The sequence below is a fragment of the Ascidiella aspersa genome, chromosome 6, assembly GCF_963924565.1.
Source record: "Ascidiella aspersa chromosome 6, kaAscAspe10.2, whole genome shotgun sequence".
NCBI classification, from domain to species: domain Eukaryota; kingdom Metazoa; phylum Chordata; class Ascidiacea; order Phlebobranchia; family Ascidiidae; genus Ascidiella; species Ascidiella aspersa.
In genome coordinates this window covers 8,199,353-8,219,894 of record NC_139452.1, presented here as the reverse complement: position 1 = coordinate 8,219,894, position 20,542 = coordinate 8,199,353, and the positions used below count along the sequence as shown (strand labels likewise).

General features: G+C 38.0%; 3 protein-coding genes across 3 annotated transcripts; all 3 read right to left on the bottom strand.

Moving 5' to 3' along the window:
* Positions 1–2,314: 2,314 nt before the first annotated feature.
* LOC146139490 (uncharacterized) lies at positions 2,315–9,866 on the bottom strand. Its single transcript, XM_083392281.1, has 8 exons — positions 9,721–9,866; positions 8,588–8,656; positions 7,814–7,911; positions 6,034–6,123; positions 4,472–4,546; positions 3,586–3,762; positions 3,129–3,200; positions 2,315–2,997 (listed from the first exon to the last, which is right to left on the bottom strand). The coding sequence occupies exons 1-8, from the start codon at positions 9,812–9,814 to the stop codon at positions 2,779–2,781; spliced, it is 894 nt and encodes a 297-aa protein (XP_083248407.1). The 5' UTR covers positions 9,815–9,866; the 3' UTR covers positions 2,315–2,778.
* A 615-nt stretch (positions 9,867–10,481) lies between these two features.
* LOC146139489 (uncharacterized) lies at positions 10,482–13,084 on the bottom strand. The gene is made up of 4 exons (XM_083392317.1): positions 13,017–13,084; positions 12,461–12,652; positions 11,889–11,960; positions 10,482–11,272 (listed from the first exon to the last, which is right to left on the bottom strand). The coding sequence occupies exons 1-4, from the start codon at positions 13,050–13,052 to the stop codon at positions 10,949–10,951; spliced, it is 624 nt and encodes a 207-aa protein (XP_083248443.1). The 5' UTR covers positions 13,053–13,084; the 3' UTR covers positions 10,482–10,948.
* A 165-nt stretch (positions 13,085–13,249) lies between these two features.
* On the bottom strand, positions 13,250–20,382 carry LOC146139488 (uncharacterized). Its single transcript, XM_083392464.1, has 4 exons — positions 20,356–20,382; positions 19,895–20,092; positions 19,567–19,638; positions 13,250–13,522 (listed from the first exon to the last, which is right to left on the bottom strand). Exons 1-4 carry the CDS (start codon positions 20,380–20,382, stop codon positions 13,250–13,252), a joined length of 570 nt encoding a protein of 189 aa, XP_083248590.1.
* Positions 20,383–20,542: the final 160 nt, after the last annotated feature.

The following is a 20,542-nucleotide window of genomic DNA, read 5'->3' as shown; positions in this document are numbered from 1 at the left end:
TCCTTTAATTAAGCTAAGATTATAGTTTAGTTTTTTTTTGTGCACTACCGTACATCGAAAGGTTGCCTCACGTTTCTATAAGTTACTAATTTAAGAGTTCTTATTGACCGGTAACTTTGTTACGTAAGCTCTGAAAGTTTTCATGCAATCCGGTAAGAACTTTTTATACGGTTCGGCGAGAAAAAACTTATTCGACTTTCATTCCTGGCTTTATACACACGACAACAAAACTGAAATATCATTTTTTTCTATTTTTTTTTTCTTCACTGAAAACACCACAAACGAAATTAACTGTCAATATAAGCAGGTGCAGATTATTCAATGAAGTACAGACCCAAGAAAACTTTTGTCTTGACTCTAGTGCAGTGTTTCTCAACCTTTTTCACCCTGGGGCGCACTCGTAAACTTTTCAAAACGCGGCGGCGCACCTGACGAGCGGTCGACTGCTAACTTTGTTTGGATATTTTGTTTTTTGCTGGCAGTTGTTATTACATCAAGCTCCTAATTTTATTATCTATAAAGAAGCCGGGCAGAATCGGTTAAAAATAACCCGACTCCAACTCTCGAGTTCGACTCGGACCAAATGTGCAATTTCGTCAAATTCTGAGTCCGGCTGCCACTCTACAGCCTTTATTTCACCCATGTACGCAACTAAATGAAAGTGGATTTTCAACTATCCCCTAATAGGGGTGTCATATATCTCATCCACCCACAAACGATTGCTGGAAAATATCCACCATATGTTATTCCGCGTTTTCAATTTGCAGTTGGCGGCATTATCAGTTTTAAAACTGTTACTGCGCACGTCGAACTCGGGACCTGGGGGCTGAGGCAGTCCGATTTTAGCAAAACAAATCGACTACGGTACATAGAGTCCCAAATCTGACTCCGACTCCACAGCCCTGCTTTAAAATACGATGTGCTTAATAAGACAGGCCTAAATAAAAAGAAAAAAATTAAATTGGCCTTTTATGTTGTAAATTATAAAAACACACGGTATGTTAGTTAGAGCTCGATGGAAACACAGAATAAGGCCCGAAAGCAACAACATCTAACTCGGAATAAATCCAAAATTTAACGGAATAATACCTATAAATGGACAAAATAACGCCCAAAACAGTAAAAGTGCCCTAGTTTAAAATGCCGTTAGGGCCCCGCTGTTTTGGCACTGCATTGGTTGCCTCTGTTTGGGGTTAGGCGCGAGTAATGGGTAGAATAAAAAGTTGGTTTATGGTTCAAATGATTAGGGGAGTTAGTGTTGAAGTTATTGGTGGAGTTTGGGGTTAAGTAAAAGGTTTTAAAGGCCTTATTCTTGCAATTTAGGCCTTATTCGGACGAATTTAGGTCTTATTTTGATTTAAACGTTATTACGAGTATTAGGTATTAGTCCTATTTTGGTCTTATTCCGAACTGTTTTTTATACCGAAGTTGATGTTGTTTTAATTGCGGTCTTATGGCGAAAGCCCCGCTAGATACATGTTGCAATAATAGGGGCTACGAATCCAGTCATATTGCTCAGTGTTTATTCACAGAAAATAGTGACTAGAGTTTATTTACAAACAGAGTCCTAAAAAAAATATAAATCTGAATGGTCATCTTTGATTAAAGAATCATCTCCAAATAGCCTAATTTAACTTTCCTTCTCCAAATCCCTATTTTTTTAAGAAAAGCTTTAATTTTATTTGTGGATGAGTGTTTTCAATTTGATTCTGCATTGACAATTTTAAACTATTCAAATGTTGGAATTTGTCATTTAAATTTTTAACTTTGAATTCCAGAATTAACCAACGCCATAATAAAACCCAATACATTTTATGTATAAGATCCAAGTGGCCTAAATAACATCCTCATCCGCAGGAAATGGATATAAAGCGCCGCCTTATAAGGGCCATGTTTTTTAAACGGCGGTGTTTGTAGACGCTGTTTTGAAACTGGACTGTTGGTCCGATAGGGGTTTGTTATTTATTGGTCCTTTATCGATCTTATTCCGAACTGTGCTTTATTCCGATGTTGATGTTATTTCAATTTTGGTCTTATTGCTGGAATCCACTTTTAGTCGCAAATTCTAAAATAATACAGAATTTTTGTAACAATTTTTCCCATTGTCTCGCGGCGCACCTGGCAACCTTCCGCGGCGCACCGGTTGAGAAACGCTGCTCTAGTGACTTATCAACCTGGTTTGTTTATGGCAGTGGTTCTTAACATATCTGTGTATCACCTATACTAGTGAATATTACTATCGCTGCGTATCATCTGGTCCAAAAGCACCACTGTATATTTGTTTCAAATCTACTTAAATTATATGTGTATTGAAAACCTTTTCCAAGCGTTATACACAGAATTTTTATAGCGCGGATAGTTGTTCAGAGTGGCCATGGAAAGTAATGTCACAAAACTTACGTCATAACGTACAAACGTCACACAGCTACGTCAAAACGTGGCGTCATAACATGAAGTAATCTGACGAACACTACACAGTTCGTCCTTTTTCGATGGTCTGATGGGATGCAAGCCGCCTTTAGTCTAAAACAAAAACATACTAGAAACGTAATCTGAAATCGCGCAGAGCCGTAAACAAATTTACATTTACGTAGTTAAAAAACGAAAACAAACACAGTTTTGCGGAAACCATGGCCACGTTCCGCTTTGATCCACGCTTGAATATAGGTCAATTCACGGCACATGGATAATATAGTCTATGGCAACCGCAATATACATTTTTTCTACTCCCCATAAGACCCGACAGGTTGAGAACTGGTGATTCATTGAACTCGAATGTCACTCGAACGCCGGCGGCTTCTTTTGTCGATTTAAATTCTCTTGCTTTTTGAAAAATATCGTTAAGTTTTTGGTTAAATCAGTTTCGCTTTGACTCGAAATGTCTTTGGGCATGTTCAGCTCAAGACACTTTCTCTGATATTCGGATAAAGCTGATTGGCGATATTTTGCCTCCGTCGCTGCGAAATCATTCTCGTCGATGTATTCTCTATCCAGACCCTGTAAAATGTCGTGGAGTTTGAAAAATATATCTAGGTCATTTTCTATGCGGGATGCTTTTGCTTGTTTTCACGGATCTAACAATAAGAGTATCATATAAATATAATCAACAGGGATTTCAAAAACGTTACCTTTTTGAAATCACGTTTCATGTTGTCTGTGATTTTCGTAATCAGACCATCGCATTCCGCTTTAGACTGCATCTGTAATTGCATGATTGAATAAACAATACAGAAAACAATATCCTAAGAATACGACGCTCCTCGAAGCGATTAAGACTGTAATAGACGATATTGTTCAGATGTGCCCCGACATTAAATATCCTTTGAAATTCAGATTAAAGGGCTTCAGCATAATTATGTAAATTATGTTGTAAATCCGTGAAACTAAAGGGTAGTTCAGTATTGTCCAACAATGTTCTTTTCTTCGCGTTGAACTTCCAACAAAGCAGTCGCCTAATATAAAGAATATGCTCACAAAACAAGCATCCATTTGCAGTCTTATAGAACGATATCATCCGATAAAAAAGTGCCTTTGCGCAGCCTCTAAAAGCTATAGATACGTCAATGGAAGGGATACGTTTATTACCCGCTTTAGTGAGCACTTTCGCATGAAAAAGGCGAACTTTTGATCCAAGGCGTTGCTCAAATATTCCGTTACTGCAGATGGCGTGTCGTGAGCGGAAGATTCAGACAGGATTTTTGCTTTGACGCTCTCGTGATGTTCCTTCATTTGCGCGCTAGTCAAAGCAGATTGGGCGACGATCTGAATGATGAAAATTCAAGTTAAGGAAGCATCGCTAAACTACCTCAAGTTTGACATAAGGCTTCGGTTTATTGCAATGCACAGGGTAGATCCAGGGTGTGTGGGGGGATTGCAGGAGGCCGTACCCCACCCCTAAAACTAAAATTTTGCCTAAAATTAATTCTGCTGTAAAAGCGTAGAAAATGTAAAAAGATAGAAACAACGTAATTGTTTTGCGATTCCCTACATTGAGAATAGTGCATGGTGAAATAATCGTGTGCAACAGGCATCATGTCTCCTTCCAAACCAAATAATTTCCTAATGTCAACCGAATAAAAGCAAAAATAAGTGCCCTTAAAAACTCTATTTGTATTATGACGTCAAGTTTGGTTAGCCTATAACGTAAATTTGTGATGACTTCTTCCGTAAATTTTAATCGATTCTTAACTGGAATGTATAAAATCTTTTCAGCCTAAAGGAATCGGTATGTGGATGAATTTGCCCGTAACAAACATATTTTTATAAAATACGTTTACAACTAACTGCATTTCACAGACTTTTGCGCTATATGCCGACCTACATAAAGTGCAGATTGGTGTATCATACCACGCGTTGCATTTTTTTATATATTACAAATTGACTCAGTGAAACCATGCGTCCAGACAGGAGCGTAGCCCTTGCAAACTTTGTTTCTAACACAATTGTATCAGAATACAATACTATTTTATACCTCCTCAAATGTTTTGCAATAATCCGTGAAGTGTAGTTCTATTGCTTCGTAGTCGTTGTCCACCTCTTCTTCACCCTGAAAGTGAAATATCAAATAATTAGGGTAAATTGAATATAAATAAAATTGATTGGGGGGATGTTGGGCCAGTGGGTCATTTTTTGACGTTTTTTTGCTTCTGCAGGTTTTGTTTGCCTCTTAAAATGGGATTTGGAAGTATCATGAACTTTAATCCATCCTTCGACATGTCACAGCATTTAAATCAAAACGTAAGAAGAGCTGTTTAATTTGAATGCAAAGATTGACAACCCAGTAAACCATTGGTCCCCACCTATGGGGGCCATTGATGGGTTAAGGTTAAGAGTTGGGGACCATAGGTTCACAACATCTAGTTGAATAAGGACTCAAGCACCGCGTCCAGTACAATTTTACTTTTCAGCTGAATTATTTGCTTATTTGTATTACTATTTACATGGTTTTGCAGTTTAATTTATATTTCTATAGCAACTATAGTATGTTAGAAAATTGCTATTTTCGTACCAAGCCCCTTAGAAGCAATTTTGACGTCATCACTATCGAGTTTTAATGATTGCAGGGTGGTCTGTTAAAACGTTTAAGGCGACCACCAACTTTAAAGTTGGAGATGCCGTAGAAGATATTGGGAAATTTGCTTATCTCTGTGATTTGTTTATTCTGTAGGTGAACAATTCTGGTGATTCACTGATCCACTGGTCGCAACCGGGTTGTGAATCACTGGTCCCCATGGCGCCCATTTGCACTTGGCAAGGCCCGAGTTGAAACTTAGACTAGCTTATCAGGCGTACTATTTGCCATCACCTAACTAAAGTGCAATAAGGAATTTTAAACCACATTTCATATTTTAAACCACATTTCCTATTAAAACACATTCCATAGGCACTTTGCTCTAGTGCAAAATACTAATTCTATTAGATGTGGAAATTTTACTTTTTTGCCTCAAAAATCGTTTAATTGTCTCAAATCTTACACAGATTTCTGCCTTGTTAGAAAACTCGTAGACAAAGACGACGATGCATCTTGATACCACAGCCAAAATTTCAAATATCTCTTTTGAATCAAAAAGGTAAAAAAGCACCCCATTCACTGCACCCTGTGATCCATTGGCTTCACATCCCCCTACCCATAATACGGTAGTTTATTACTCGATGTACGAAACTAATGTTTATACATCATGTTAGTTTAATCCTCAATTGCCACCAATAGCTCAAATGAACAAGTAACGTATCGTACGAATATCTTTTTGTGTTTAACTTTGTAATTAACTTGTAGTTAAATATTTTGGTTGAAAATGAATAAACGTCTGTCGAAAGGTTAGTAGTAAACATAACTAGAAAGAAAACAAATTGCAGTGTATGTCCATTATAATTTAAACAATTGACAGTCGCGTACCATATCAAAGATTGCATTTTATCACATTGCCAAAAATACCCAATAAAATGTCACCAGTTTTAGAGACCGACACTATTTTTAAAGCCACAGCTCTGGACACAGCTAAACCTATAAAGTTATACCAAGTTTACTCCTACCTCCAGACTAGACTCCTCTAGTTTCATCGAAGTCATCTCTTTTCGTGGCGCAGTAGGCGGCGGTTTTTTGAGACACCGCCCGGCTTTCTTCTATTAAGCAAACAACGCACGATAATAAATAGCAGTGTTGTAAACAAGTCATTCGAAAATAAATGTAATTCAAGGCTATGTACTTGACAAGATGTGAAAATGACAAGTGTTGAAGCAATCAAACCAGGTTACCAATTGTTTCCCACATCCATATCACGTTATCATTGTAGCATTAGCAAGTCCAAGTAAATTATTGTCTTAAAACTGAACATAACGTCCATGAAAATAAAAAAGAGCGAGATTTTGAATAGCATTTGGCAAAAACATAAGACTTCCCTATAAAATTAAAAAAAATAATAAAAACATTTAGATCCTGTCATTTCTACCAAAATACTCTTATATGAATAGTCAAATGATTGTCCATAACATAAGTCATTCACATTCCTCTAACATAAGTTATTGACGTTTATCTTCGAAAGACAAATCAACGTTTTATCTAACGTAGCCTACCTCCAGGGGCGCCCGCAGAACATTTTCCAGGGGGTCAGGGGCGTGACCAGAAAATCAAAATGGAGGGTCATCAATTTTCAACTTAGGGAATTCCCCTATTTTTCGTCTGACGTTAATGAATAATGACGTCATAAAACAGTGACAGTATGACGTAATAGAATGGTGATTGCAAGACGTCATAAAAAAGCTAATCAGAAACAGCCAAATACGTCCAGCAAAACCGAGCACGTGCGTCGTTAACAATCCTGTCAGGCGCCAGATGCGAAACCACAGTGTGCAATCGTTAACTTCAGGCGAAAAAATAAACCAAGACCGTCAAATATGTGTGATTACTCGTGTTAGAATCATACATAATTCGACTATCAGCAACGCAGTTTTCAGGTTCCATGAACGGAACTAGCGCTAAATTACAAGCACGCCTTTCAACACGTGCAATACTAAACGAAGATCGGTTTTTCCCGGGTTTATCATGCCACGTTTAGCGCAACAATTGTGCCGAGCTGTGTGCCAAGTCAGTTAAATTACAAGCTGTGGTTGAGGGGAAAAAAGTTGTGTCCATTGCACACTTAGCATGTGGTCTCAAAATATGATTAAAGAGCATAATTTTGCGTTAACCATCATTACATAAAAGTGGAGACTTTGAAACGCGTACGACAGTCACCATTATACCTCCTTTTAAGAATCTGCTTCAGTTAAACAAATGTCGATGTTACACCAACATCGAATATTAGCGCAGAGACTGAACAGCGAGGAACATACTGCGCCTAACTGACGTTTTTTAGCAAGTAAAAAAAAGAAGGTTTGACTTAGCGTTGTCAGTTGTCGAATACACCCTTGCTAATCAGTCAACCTAAACAAATAATGAAAGAGAAAAACTATCCATGGTTTACGGTCGACTAAACAAAAGACGAAAAATGGCGTTTTGCGCTCGATTTTGGTTTCGCATTAGATTATGATGCGTGACCCAATTACTTAAAAAGCACGCCGCTTCTAGCAGTTTGTTAAACCATGACTTAACGAACAAAAAACGATAATATCACTTACAAAAAGAGGGGGTAATAACTCCCGCCCACCTGGATACGCCACTGGGGGCGATGGATAATGTATAATATTTTTAACCTTCATATGTGGTACATATTACACTTACAAATAATACTAATAACCGCATTTTAAAATTCCAGGTGGGGGGGGGGCAAGTTCCCCCCCCCCATTGCCCCTCCGTGCGGGCGCCCATGCCTACCTCGTTTTGTCTTGTAGCATTATGGGTCACTGATTGCGATCGAGTCGATCTTGGAACTATCTTTGGTCTGTTTTCGTCGTTGGTGAGGTGAACCGAAGCTGCAAGAAAAAACTTTCTCAAAAAAAACAAGTTTTAAAATGTACTGTGGGCAGCATTTTGCTCAACCAACTAAATATGTGCAAGACGAACTGTTTTTAGCTTTGCTTTAACGCCTAATGGAATTGTTTTTGGTATTTGCCAGTCTTTGTTAACAACTATTTTGAAATGAAGTTCCAGTCGTATCATTTGTAAAATAACTCAATTCCAAGTCAAGTCTTTTCGAATAGATAACGGTTCAAGCCCCAGTCCAAGACATCAGCTGTCCAAGTCAAGTCATTATGAGTGCAATTCATAAAAATAAACAACATGCAACACTCTACTCGTTTTACTTGCAATAACGTAGATAAATATCCCAATTTTATATTAAAATGTTAAATAATAAACACTTGGTTTAAACCCAAACCATTTTACTCAATGATGTAAGTCCAAGTCAAGGTATTTTACAAGACGACTTAAATTAAATCAAGTCGTTTGAGTGAATTCAAGTCGTTTGACTCCGAGTCATTGACATAAGTCATTAGATATTTGCAAAAAGGTTTGCTTAAATGGCGTAAACATAGTTGACAAAGCGTACAGACTGCTATCGAAGTTGTCAGGTGCTGGACTAGAGTGATCTACCATGTCGGCAACAGTAGCCATACGTTATAATGATTGCTGCGCATAATACAAACAAACCTGATTTTCCACGTAAATAATGCGACAGTCGTTTTCTGTTTTGATCGCTGCAATCTCCGTCGCTGATATCTACCAAAAACAATTATTTTTGAAACTAGTTAAACTAATCTATAACTGTCCAACGTTTTGCAAGAGTCTCAAGATATACTTTGGCTTACTTAGTCGAACCAATCACAAAAAATATTATTTTAAAGTCATTATCAAACCTTTGCCAATTCGCTATGCCAAAAACATCATACTACTCCAAACTTGCAATTAAATAATAACTGTAGAACACAATAAACAAAGAAAATACATAACTAAATAAGATTCAGCTCACTTAATTGTAATTAAATTGTATGAAAATCTAACCTGAAACCTGGTGTATATTATAAAATGAAATAAATTTGTTAAAAGAAAAGAGTTCATCTATAAATGGTTCGGTGCTTTCTTTTTGAATGTAAATAGACTAGATTTCAGTTTCAAGATTTCTTAGGTCTACTTTACGTCAGTTTATGGCGATTTCTGTTTGTTCCGTCAGAGTTTATGACGCCATCTCTAAAAATGCCATGCCAATCCTTGTCCACGCGTTAAAAATTCTTCTGTAGAGTGTAAGCATTTAGGCCTAGTTGTTAAAAAATATGACATTTCGTCCTAAATCTTTAAATCGACAATGGCATACCGATTTCGGTGTTGTCCAACTCGGCAGACCAAAATAAAATGTCTAAGTCAGTCATAGTAGGCTAGCGTAACGGAATCTGTTTTGTTGCTAGAATAGCGTTAAAGGGGCGCCATCGACAAGAAACAAAATGCGTGGGGGTAAATTCTTACGTTTTGCACTTTCCAATCAAAACAGCCTTAGCCTATATGAAAATCACTCATACTTAAATATGCATTAAGTAAAAGTAGCTACAATCTTTAATGCACAAACATGTCCACTAACATAATGTTGTTTAGTTTTGAAACACCAATAGACTATACGTGTTTAACTCTAATCAAAATTAAAAAGTTGACGATGCAACATTGCTATTTTAACACAGAAGGCACAATCGTTTACTTCATAAATGGCCCGAAAGCATTCGCGGGTATGCAACGTGTCCAAGGAATAAAAAAGACACGTCTCTTTTCGCAGAAGTAAACTTAACTTAACTTACTGAGAGCAAGCAGGGCCTGGCTAACTTTGACGATGCCGAATTCCTTGAAGTGCTGCTTGAAGGAAACCACGCCTTCATTTTCTTCTCCATTCATGGCAAAGTTAAGGCATTTGATCAATGCTCAGCCTCTAAAAAGCAACTGCTGTTTGCTGTACTTTGCCTGACTGCTATGGGTTGGCTTATTTCAGGTGTCACGCTTTGACGCACGCGTAAAGTAACCGCGTTATTTGTTTTCATCCAGACTGGCGCAAGTATATAACTGCTAAATGGACTGGCTATTCCAGTGTTACCATACATCTGGATTCCTCCAAGCATAATACGGAATGTGTCAAGAGATATAAAAAAACGAAAATGCAGCACTGCTACCCATACTTGCTTTTCAAGCACTTCGCCGGTTAACCATTCAAGTTATTTTATAACTGGGTGGATTAAGATGGGTCGCGGTCACACGTTCACCACAAAACAAATCTTATTTTACTTGGCTGTAATCCGTATAAACTCCGTTTTAAGATCCCCAAATTGCCCCACAAGCTCGAGTCTAAAATAAAATGCATTCCTACCTTAAATTAATCGCTGCAATATATGTTGGTTGTCATGTTGGCCAAGCCGCCCCTCAAACCTTTTCTGCTTGGTCACCGACAAATTTGAAAGCCACGTAAGTCTCGCTAGGTAAGACCAAACAAAAAGATATACATAAAACCTTTTTGGGTCTTGTCGGTACAACACTTTAAGTTATCACAAACTTTTAGGATCCTATATTTTCATAGCAGTAAAATGGCCACTTTTGTATGCCCATTTTATTATCGTTTGGGTCATGTCTATAAAAACAGTGCGGCCTTTCAAAGCAAAAATTAAGGAATTGGCCAGTCTGCGACAAACAAGATTAAAATTACAAATAAAATCTGCCATCCTGTAATTTCAGTAGTCGCAGCAAGCCAACAGCCAATAAGAACGAGTAAAATCACAATAAAAAAACAATATACTTTAGTAAATCAGGCGACCTCCCAAACAATTGGTTGACGCCCCTAGACAACTTGTAATTGTCTTGTGTTAACAGCAGTATATGTTCGTGGCAATAAAACAGCAAAAACGAAATGTGTTTAATTTAATTCTACTGTGCTACATAGTCTAAAAGCGTATGGTTTGGCTTTTTAAAACGTCCGTTAAGTGAAAACTCAGCTGTGTTCGAATGTTTGGAAAGTAAACTCGTCGCCTATTTTTGATCCCCCTACTTCTCCAGTCCCCAGGTGGTTCCCCCAATCACTGAGAGCGATGAGAAGACTTGCGAGAACTCTGGCTCCTCCAGTGGCGGGTTTCCTCCGGAGACGAAAATGCTCTTAACCATCCGGCGCAAGAAGTACTTCCGGTTTCTCCGGTTGTTCTCCAGCACGCCGGCGTAGAGGTCACGCAGGTCATCCAGGCACGTTTTCTTGAAGGAGGCCAGGAGCGTTTTGTTCTCCAGAGCCCTCCGCACCACGCTGGCCAGATCCTGGACTATGGCGTCGTGGTGGCTTTGGAGAATTTGTTCCTTGACCACTTTGTCGCGACATAGCTGCAACAACAGACTGGAGGTTAGTTCAACTTCGAGACAATAAATACGTCAAACTTCAACCCTGATCTTGATTCGCACCAAAGTTCTCGGTGAATTTCTAAGTTGTTTTTATTAGGGGTATCGGTGTTAATTGTCCTTATCGAAGCGCGTTGGACAACCACGTTATTAAAATGTGTTTGCTTCTATAGATGTCCAATACTTCAATGCCCAAAATTTGGGCAAAACGTATACGGCCGTCCGAATCAATATCACATGGTTATTATGAAAAATGTGTTCCAGACTATTCAGCCAATTTTTTTTTCCAGACTATTCAGCCAAATTTTTTTTTTTTTAGACTATTTAGCCAAATATTCTTATCATGCTTTTAAACTTTACTATTTTCGGCTAAATTTACCCTTCTGGGTAAACAAACACCTGCGTTGGGTCGCAAACCAAGAACAAATAAGTTTCGAAGTGGATCAGAAAAGAAACTACTCCACTCTGACATGAGTGACAAGCTGCGATCCATACTCTCGGAGGATGCATAAATTGCGGAATGTGTCCTAACGAGTTTGTCGCTGTCTGAGGTTATTTTTTTTTTGCTGTCTGACAAGTAGCGTTACTAATTTCACTTTACCTTTTCCATGTGATCCACGTAGTAGGATTTAAGCTTTGCGTTTTCCATCGCCAAGTAGTCTTGTAAGCGTTTCTGAAACAGAACGGGTTAAACGGTGTTTTTGTGACTACTGTTGAAACGAAACCTCTTGAAACAAGTATCAGTGTAATTTACCATCAAGAATGATTGTTTTCTTACCACTTGATATTTTTTGGCCTGTCTAGGTAAATACGTAAACAATTATGTAGACCCTCCATTGACATTTGTGTGAAAAAGATGATCCAAACATCGCTTTCAAGAAATCATTAAAACGTTATTTGTCCCGACTTCCAGACATTTTTTTACAATTTTGGACACGATTTATGACGAAATATAAGATTCTTCAATAGACATATACAAAAGCTACGGAATATAATGTTCAACAAGTTAACTCCACCACGGACTACGGTGCACAAACTTTAAATTGCCACATTGTCTAGAATGGAATAAGTTAGCGAGATGAAAAAAACGTATTTTTCGTTTTGGTATTGGGTAAAAAAAATGCCTAGACTTTGGATTGAGTTTTTGGGTTCGGCCTTTGTCCATTACCGCACCTTGTTCTGTTCATTTTCCTCTTTGAAGAGCTGAAACTGTCCGTTGATTTCTTGCGTAAGCTGCTTTAGTATTTTGTCGTACTGGAAGAGAGGCTCCCGGTCTTCGATTAATCCGTAGCAGTTCAGGGCTTTCTGTAGTATGACATCGTGCTCTCTCACTAAATGACTTTCTTCAATGTACTCCGTGGTCACCTAAACAAGACGACGAAATACCCAACCGTGTACCATAGGCTTAGTCGAGAAACGTAGATTTTCAAATGACTATAAAGCGCGCTTTGAGTTCCAAATTCGTACACTGGTTCACCACGAGTTTACCAATCTATGGATCCTATGCTTTTTATATGGTAAATAGTAAAAAAAGGAAAACAAAAGTTACGTTTATCAAAAAGGAAAACAAAAGTTACGTTATCAGGGTTTTTACGGTAAAGCGATAGTTACGTTTAACCAATCCAATGTTAAATAATAATGTGCCAAAAAACTAGAAATGGCTTCTGTTATTTGTAAATACATCAGATATCCATTTTTTAAGGTGCTTTACTAAAAATATTTACAATACCTTTTCCATCTCTTCATCATACAAGGCAAACGCCATTCGCTTTTGCTGGTAAAATTCGACGACGTTAAGTCTCTACAAAAAGTATAGAAATTATGTGAGAAATACAAATTTACTTCATTGTTGAAACAAAGAACAAACACGGTAATAATTAGAATTTCGTTAAAATTGCAATAAGATAGTCTGTAAATTTACTTTTAAGCCGTACTTCAAGCGTGCTTTGTTTTTATTCAAGTTTACACAAAACAATATTTGCAACGTTTTCTGATATCCAAAAGTGTTATTAAAAAGCATACAAAATCATACATAAGAACCTTGGTGTCTTCGTTTTCACACATGAAGGTAGTTAGGGTATCTTTTAGGCACACTTCTATCTGTTCCTGATAGTGCTCACAAAAGATCGGACCTTGCTGCTTGATCGTATCCTTCATCAGGGCATCTGTGGCTCTCTTGCACACCTCGTGAGCCTTTAAGATGTCTTGTGATTTCCGGCAGGTGTCGCCAAGAAGCTGAATAGAGCACAGTGCTGAATAAGTGCTGTGCAATCATTTTAAGTCTGGCGCTCGTGGAGTGCGGAGCGAAAAATGGCAAGCAGAGCAAGTTACGCTCAGGCAGTGAATAAAAATACGGCCAGCTTTAAAAGGCCGAATTGCTTAAGTATGAGGACAGTTGATTTATTAAAAAGAGTCGAAATTCTGAATCTCATAAAAAGTATCGAATATCCGCTGAAGAAATTAGTCATAACTTGCACCAATAGACAAAATGTTTTTGAACTTTACACAAAGCTATGCGCAGCAGAATCAGTAAAATTAGTTAAACTATACGAAAATGACAAGATTAACATCGCAGTTGGCTGGGTGCCTATCCCTTTCCCCAGTGAACTCATAGCAGAGGAAATATCGGCAAAATATGGAAAAGTTGAAAAGGTGACACACAGGAAGGACAAGGTTGGGTTGCTAACCGGAATGAGAATCTTGACAATGAATTCAACGGACGTGAAAGAAAACCCTTTACCAAGTTATATTAGGATGGCGGACTGTGAATTTTACGTAACATATCATTGTCAAGTGTTCACTTGCAAGTATTGTGACGAGAAAGGTCACAAACAAGCAAACTGTATCAAACGTCAAAAAGATTTTCCTCGGGTAGTAAAAAGACAAGAAGGGCACAAGCAAGCCAAAGCACACGGAGAGACAAACGATAACGCAGTTGCCCCCCAATCTAGCGCTGGCGTCAACAACGCTGATAACAATCCACACTCTACAACAGCCGTAAGCAGCATTCTAAACGATGCTGATAAGAATTACCCGGACTTCAACTCTGAAAACAACGCCAACATCAAGTCAAGCACACCGAAGCTTACCAACAACTGGCCAGGGAAAAGGCTGCAACGAAGCCCAGAAGAGCTTTCTTACAGCAAATCTATTAGCCTGTGCGACCAGAATTTCGCTGACATGCCCTGGCTGCCAAGCTGAAGCTGTAGTTTCGGCTCAGTCAAAAACTTTCGTTTGCTGGAGTTGTTCCAACAAGTATTCCGTTGCAATGAAGTGCTGCACGGACGAGTTATTTCTGGTCGAAGAGGGTAAAGAAAAATGTCAATGTCCTTCATGCGAAGGGACATTGAGACGTATGCCGTGCTGCGATGAGCTCCAGCCAGAATGTAAGACGAAGGAAGATGTGCTTGAGTGCATACAGTGCGAAAGGTACTCTGTTGTCTGTAATTGTTTTACTGCTAACTCGCTACCTAAGGTTACCATGTGTAAAGCGTGTAGTAATACCCATTGCAAGTATAAGATAGTCAACTGTAGTTGCGGGAAAAAGCATTCCTGTCTTATGGGTCCCAATAAAGCGTTTAGATGTGATTGTGGCATGGAGTACGAGTGGGACATTGATATTGGTGTCGAACGCGTTTATATACTATTTTTATGTCTTTAAATATTATTTCACACAACGTTCAAGGTTTAAAAATTGCTATGAAAAGAAAATCGATTTTTAATTTTTTACGTCGTAAAAAGTGTCACGTTGCCCTTTTGCAGGAAACCCATGGTAGTGCTAAGCACGAAAAGTTATGGTGTATGGAATGGGGAGGGGAAGCGTTTTGGGCGCACGGCAATACTAATCGACAAAAACTTCCTATTCCGTCTCAGGCACACGGGTAGACCAAGAAGGTCGAAACTTAATGATTGAAATTACAATAAATGCAACCCCAATAGTAATTGTTAATGTTTACGCGCCGAATTAGGACGATCCAGATTTTTTCATCAATTTATTCGCCGTACTTGACTGCTTTTCCGATGCCCCAATAATCATGGGAGGGGACTTTAATCTAGTTCTGGACAATGTCCTAGATTAAAATGGAAGTAAAAAACATCGTAACCGAAAAGCAAGAGAAAGTCTTTTGCAATATATGACACATTATAAACTAACAGATATTTTTTGCCACAAATTTCCAACCGTTAAAAAGTTCTCAAGGCTTCAGAAACTACCAGCGGCATCATCGCGTTTAGATTTCTTTTTAATTGACGGATCTCTCGTCGAAAACGTTAAAAATGTAGACATAGTCCCCGGTATAATGTCCGACCATGATATAGCAACTCTAGGGGCTGACATTAACCCAGCACCACGCGGTAGGGGCTACTGGAAATTTAATACATCACTATTAAATGACCAGTTACAAGGATAAAATAAAAAAGGTACTCACTTATTATAAAGCAGAAAACCATATAGGCGAAACCGACCCACATGTAAGATGCGGGACGCCTTAAAAGCCGTTGTTCGGGGAGAAACTATTAGATATGCTGCCGAACTAAAACGAAGGCTAAATATTAAGCAAATCGATTTGGAAAAACTGATTGGCGAGACGCAAGACGCTGTTTTAAAGAAGTCTAAAACAGAATTAGGCCCCTTGCACGAAAAATTGTCTAAACTTAAATCGGAACTCGATCAACTAATACTGCGCCAAACTAAAAGCGCCATAACGCGAAGTAGGGCTCGCTGGGCAGAGGAGGGCGAGAAAAATACAAAATACTTTTTAAATTTGGAAAAAAGACATTGCGAAAAAAAGGGTATTAACAGACTTTTTGTAGATGATAAAATAATAACTGACCAAAACAACATTTTGGACGGTCTAGTTGACTTTTACAAGCAACTCTACAAACAAAACGGAGATCTATTGAACAAAACCTTAATCGCCTCAAAATTTAAAACACTAAATCTCCCAAAAATTAAGGCAGAACAATCAAAACTATTAGAAGCGGAAACAACAGAAGCGGAATTCTTCACTGCTCTCTGCAACATGGGTAAAAATAAATCCCCTATGGGCTAGCCGGTTTTCCAGCAGAGTTTTATATCACCTTTTGGCAGGAATGATCAATATAGATAATTACTTGTTAGCCTTACATACGAAATGGATCTCTAAACTACTTGACGAAAACGCGGAAGCTGATTGGAAACAAATCGAAGGTGCCTTTATCCAAGGTAACAAATTAGAAGCGCTTCGTAATAGGAACAAACAATGCAATCACAAGGCGTATACTTCCTATGCGAACGTTACGTTTCGCAATAACGGCGTGCAAACAACTCTTGGCAATTTAGATCCAAAGTCAAACAGCCGTCCGCTTTGGCTAAACAAAAAAGTAAAATTCCGCTCAAATGTTTTTTTATGCCATCACTTATAGATTCCAATATAATTTTTCACCAGGATTTATTGAATAGAAACAGCGAGTATCTGCAATATGACACATTAGCAAATAAATTTAACTTTACACCTAACAACACAGATTTTGTCCAATTCATAAAATTAATATCGAGTCTCCCAGAAGAATGGGATTCGGGTAGCGCAACAACGTCCCGATCGTATAGAACCCAAACATTAAAATTATTTATCCAGCAGTATAACTCCACCAAATCGGTTTACGAAAAAATACAAACAACAATTCTCTTTCATCCAAAAGCTCAATTAAAATGGCACTGGACCTTAAATTGCGGGAGCGCACGTCTGCCATGGGAGAAAATTTACCGCAACCTCTACAATTCAACAATCGAAAACAAACTAAGAAGCTTTCAGATAAAGTTTAACTTAGGCGCAATTGTTACAAATGACTCCCTTTATTCGTTCGGTAAAACCGAATCTAACCAATGTACTTTTTGCAAAAAGGCCACGGAAACCCTGTACCACTTGTTTTATTTGTGTCCTGTTACGTGTCTATACTGGGAAAACGTGAGTGCTTGGTTAAGTACTAAACTACGAATATCGTGTGTTTTTTCCCGCGAGCAATTACTCTTTGGAGTGCACAAAAACGAACCGTGCAAAACATTTGTGAATTGTGTCCGTTTATGCGCGCGATATGTTATTTATCAATGTTAATATGCCGACACTGTCCCGACTATGCTTCGCTTTTTACTGTTGCTATCTTCTGTGCGAACTTCCGAGCGATATACGGCTTTAAAAATAGGAAGTATGACAAAACACAAAAGTAAATGGTCGTTAGCTGCTTGAGAGCTTCACTATTTTGATTTGTTTTTCTTGTTCGTTTTTTTGCAATGCAAAAAAAAAGTGCTGTTCAATGCCCGGTGGAAAAGGCTTGAGAAGGTCGTTTTAACAGACAGAAAAATTGAATGCTGGATGCGAGGAGATTTATCTACTGCATCAGGGCATTGTTCTAAACTAATCCTTGTACGCACTACTAGAAAGGCAATATCAGACTGTAGGAAGTATATGACCATAACGCCATCGCAGACACTCATGGTTCGTCCCCTCAGGGTGAACAAAAACGTCCGACTCAAGACAGAAATTTTTACTTAAAGCCACTTACCAATGCGGGAATTAATGACCACAATCATCTACAAAACGACTCGGGACATTACATGACCTACGGCCAATTGTCAGCTAAATACAAATTTCACCTAAACAATATAGATTTCAAAACCTATTAAAATGCTCGCTGCTCTCCCACCCAAGTGGGATCACACCACGACAGGCTCCCCAACCGAAACTAAATTACCCGTCACTTTAAGGCAGCTATTTTAAGTACATGCCTAACCAAAAGCCTTATACAGTGGGATAAAAACATACACTACTGATCGTCCGCATAAAGAACAACCCAAGTGGGAACGGGGTTTAAATCTTGTGCCTAACACAACTGCTTGGGTCAAGTTATATACAAACTCGTATAAAGCTATAATTGAAACTAAACTTCGATCCTTAGTTTAACTTAAATTTCGTGCGAGTGTGATTAATAATGTGCTATTCTCATACGATATAAGTGAAACCAATCGGTGTTTTTTGCAATTTAAATGTTGAAACAATTTCTCATGTGTTTTTCTTTTGCGAACATGTTGCAAAGTTTTGGGAAGAAGTCATAGCCTGGATTTCATCCAAACTTTTTATATCCCTACAAGCCATTACAATAACTGTTCTGGTTGGTACTGTAAATGAGAATGATTTGCTAAACTGTTTACTGATTTGTGCTCGCTTTGTGAATTATCGATGTAAATACGCAAAAACTTGGCCTTCCTTAATGATTTTCAAGAACATGGTAAAAAAAGAGGAAAAATCAGAATACCATATTGCGCTAGGAAATAAGAACTTGCTGCTTTTCGAGTTAAATGGGCCAGTCTTTAAATGTATCTGTCGCTTTTATTAGGTGATATCTGTCTTTTATCTCTATTGCGTCTTTTTCTTCCGTCGTATAACTTATTATCCCGTAATAATTATAAAAAGTATTACCTCCAATTATATTACCCACTTTGCAAGTTGAAAAACTCCTACTTTACATACAGAAACTGTGATACAGACACTTTACCCGTAAATTGAATATTACAGCTCAGCCTGAAAAAAAAAACAATTTGTGAAACTTTTGGTTAATATAAATAGTAAAGGTTTCAATTACAAACCCTATAGCTTTAAAACGTTTATTAACGATAAGAGATTTTATTCTTTTCAGCCTAATTCTACGGCGTTTAGTCAATATATTATTGGGTAGAGAGTAGAGACGTGCGACATATACTGTCCGTAGGCCAGATAAATTTCCGATAAGCCTATGTTTATGGGGCCTGCACAGACTTCACTGCATTTAACCATATCGCAGGATAGGTGCACGGAAATCATTGGAATGTAGGAATATTAATTTAGTTTACTGCATCTTTCCCCATTTTTGAGTCATGGCGTGAGATGTGCAACTTGTGCACATTCTTCATAAATTGTCATCCATGAAACGAATTACGTTCTTACCTGACCTGCGGCCCGTCTCCACGTTTTTTATAAAAGACATTTATCGTGAATAAAGTTTTCAAAAAGTAAAATATTTGGGATGTTTTTTGGCTTTGAAACCCTTCAATTTTCCATGTTTTGCGTTGAGATGGTGCGCTTTTTAATTTCAAAAGGTTAACAAATTGTATTTTTATAGTTAAACTTATATAAAAGTATAGCTGGTGCCATAGCCTGAAGGCCTTATGATGCAGCAATAAGCCAAAATGAAAACTGTTAGCCAGAGCCAGACACAGCAATTTTAAAATATGGCATTCAACAATTGGATCATTTGAAACATATTACCTTTTGCATTTCTTTTTTGTACAATGTCGTACTTTCAGCGACCGCGTTGACAGTTCTCTTTTCAATCATATCCTGCAAATAAAAACAAATGCTTACAGAAGATTCAAACGAAGAAACCTGAAAAAACAAACAAAAATTACAATGCAGGCCAGACATCTTCAAAATGGTTATAAATACTATTCTACGACGACAGTGTTTTCCGTGTGAAACGCATGGCCTTAATTAACAGCTTATTCCACAATTAAAAAAATTACTATGTCCATTGTTTTATTTCACTCTGTGGCAATTGCTGAAAATTCTCAACCGATTATTCCTCAAAGGCAAACACCTTGTTCATCTTGTTGCGTTTGATGTACTTGTCGTACTCAGTCGCAATCAGACGTTGCAGCTTCTGCATGTGCTGCTTAAGGATCGGGTCTGGGTCGTGGCCACCCTCGGGAACACCAAATGTGTTCCAGGCCACTGCGCTCGCGTTTTGGTGGATCTTTTCCAACTCCATCGGCTCGACGTACTTGACACGGCATTCCTGAATTTGTTGTTTAACTACATTTTTTTAATGTTTCAAAAGCAACGAGTCAATTGTTGTTGCTACCTAAATTTGTTGTCTCCATAGTCTTGGATACAATGTACGTAGATATAGATATGTTGGGGCCTACAATAATTTGTATATTTGGAGCGTCTAAATCTGTATTGAGTCTGGCTTAGTTAGATAATAAGATACACCCTCAAAATCCGACATTGCAAATTAAAAATTCGTTAGGTTACAGTATAATATATAATTTTACATACCTGATCCATTTCTTGCACATAACGCATCTTACATCTGCTCACGCGTATAGTCAAGTCGGTTTCAAAATTTTCCTAAGGAAACCAAATATCTATTTAAAAAAACACAGCTGCAAACTAAAACTATCCTTAAAGGTTTTAGGCAGAGTAACAAGCAGAATACGGCGCAAAGAAAATATATTTTTATAGA

Bases quoted from the DNA above. Each gene is read 5' to 3' on its own strand.
- LOC146139490 (XM_083392281.1), bottom strand. From the start codon at position 9,814: ATGAATGGAGAAGAAAATGAAGGCGTGGTTTCCTTCAAGCAGCACTTC. The intron at 8,657-9,720 runs GTAAGTTAAGTT...TGTTTTTGGTAG, and splicing joins CCAGGCCCTGCTTGCTCTCA to ATATCAGCGACGGAGATTGC. The intron at 2,998-3,128 runs GTAACGTTTTTG...GACATTTTACAG, and splicing joins TGAAACGTGATTTCAAAAAG to GGTCTGGATAGAGAATACAT.
- LOC146139489 (XM_083392317.1), bottom strand. From the start codon at position 13,052: ATGGCGTTTGCCTTGTATGATGAAGAGATGGAAAAG. The intron at 12,653-13,016 runs GTATTGTAAATA...CGTCTTGTTTAG, and splicing joins ATGATGAAGAGATGGAAAAG to GTGACCACGGAGTACATTGA. The intron at 11,273-11,888 runs GTAAAGTGAAAT...CTGTTGTTGCAG, and splicing joins ACGTGGATCACATGGAAAAG to CTATGTCGCGACAAAGTGGT.
- LOC146139488 (XM_083392464.1), bottom strand. From the start codon at position 20,382: ATGCGTTATGTGCAAGAAATGGATCAG. The intron at 20,093-20,355 runs GTATGTAAAATT...CAACAAATTCAG, and splicing joins ATGTGCAAGAAATGGATCAG to GAATGCCGTGTCAAGTACGT. The intron at 19,639-19,894 runs GTGTTTGCCTTT...TTTTATTTGCAG, and splicing joins AACGCAACAAGATGAACAAG to GATATGATTGAAAAGAGAAC.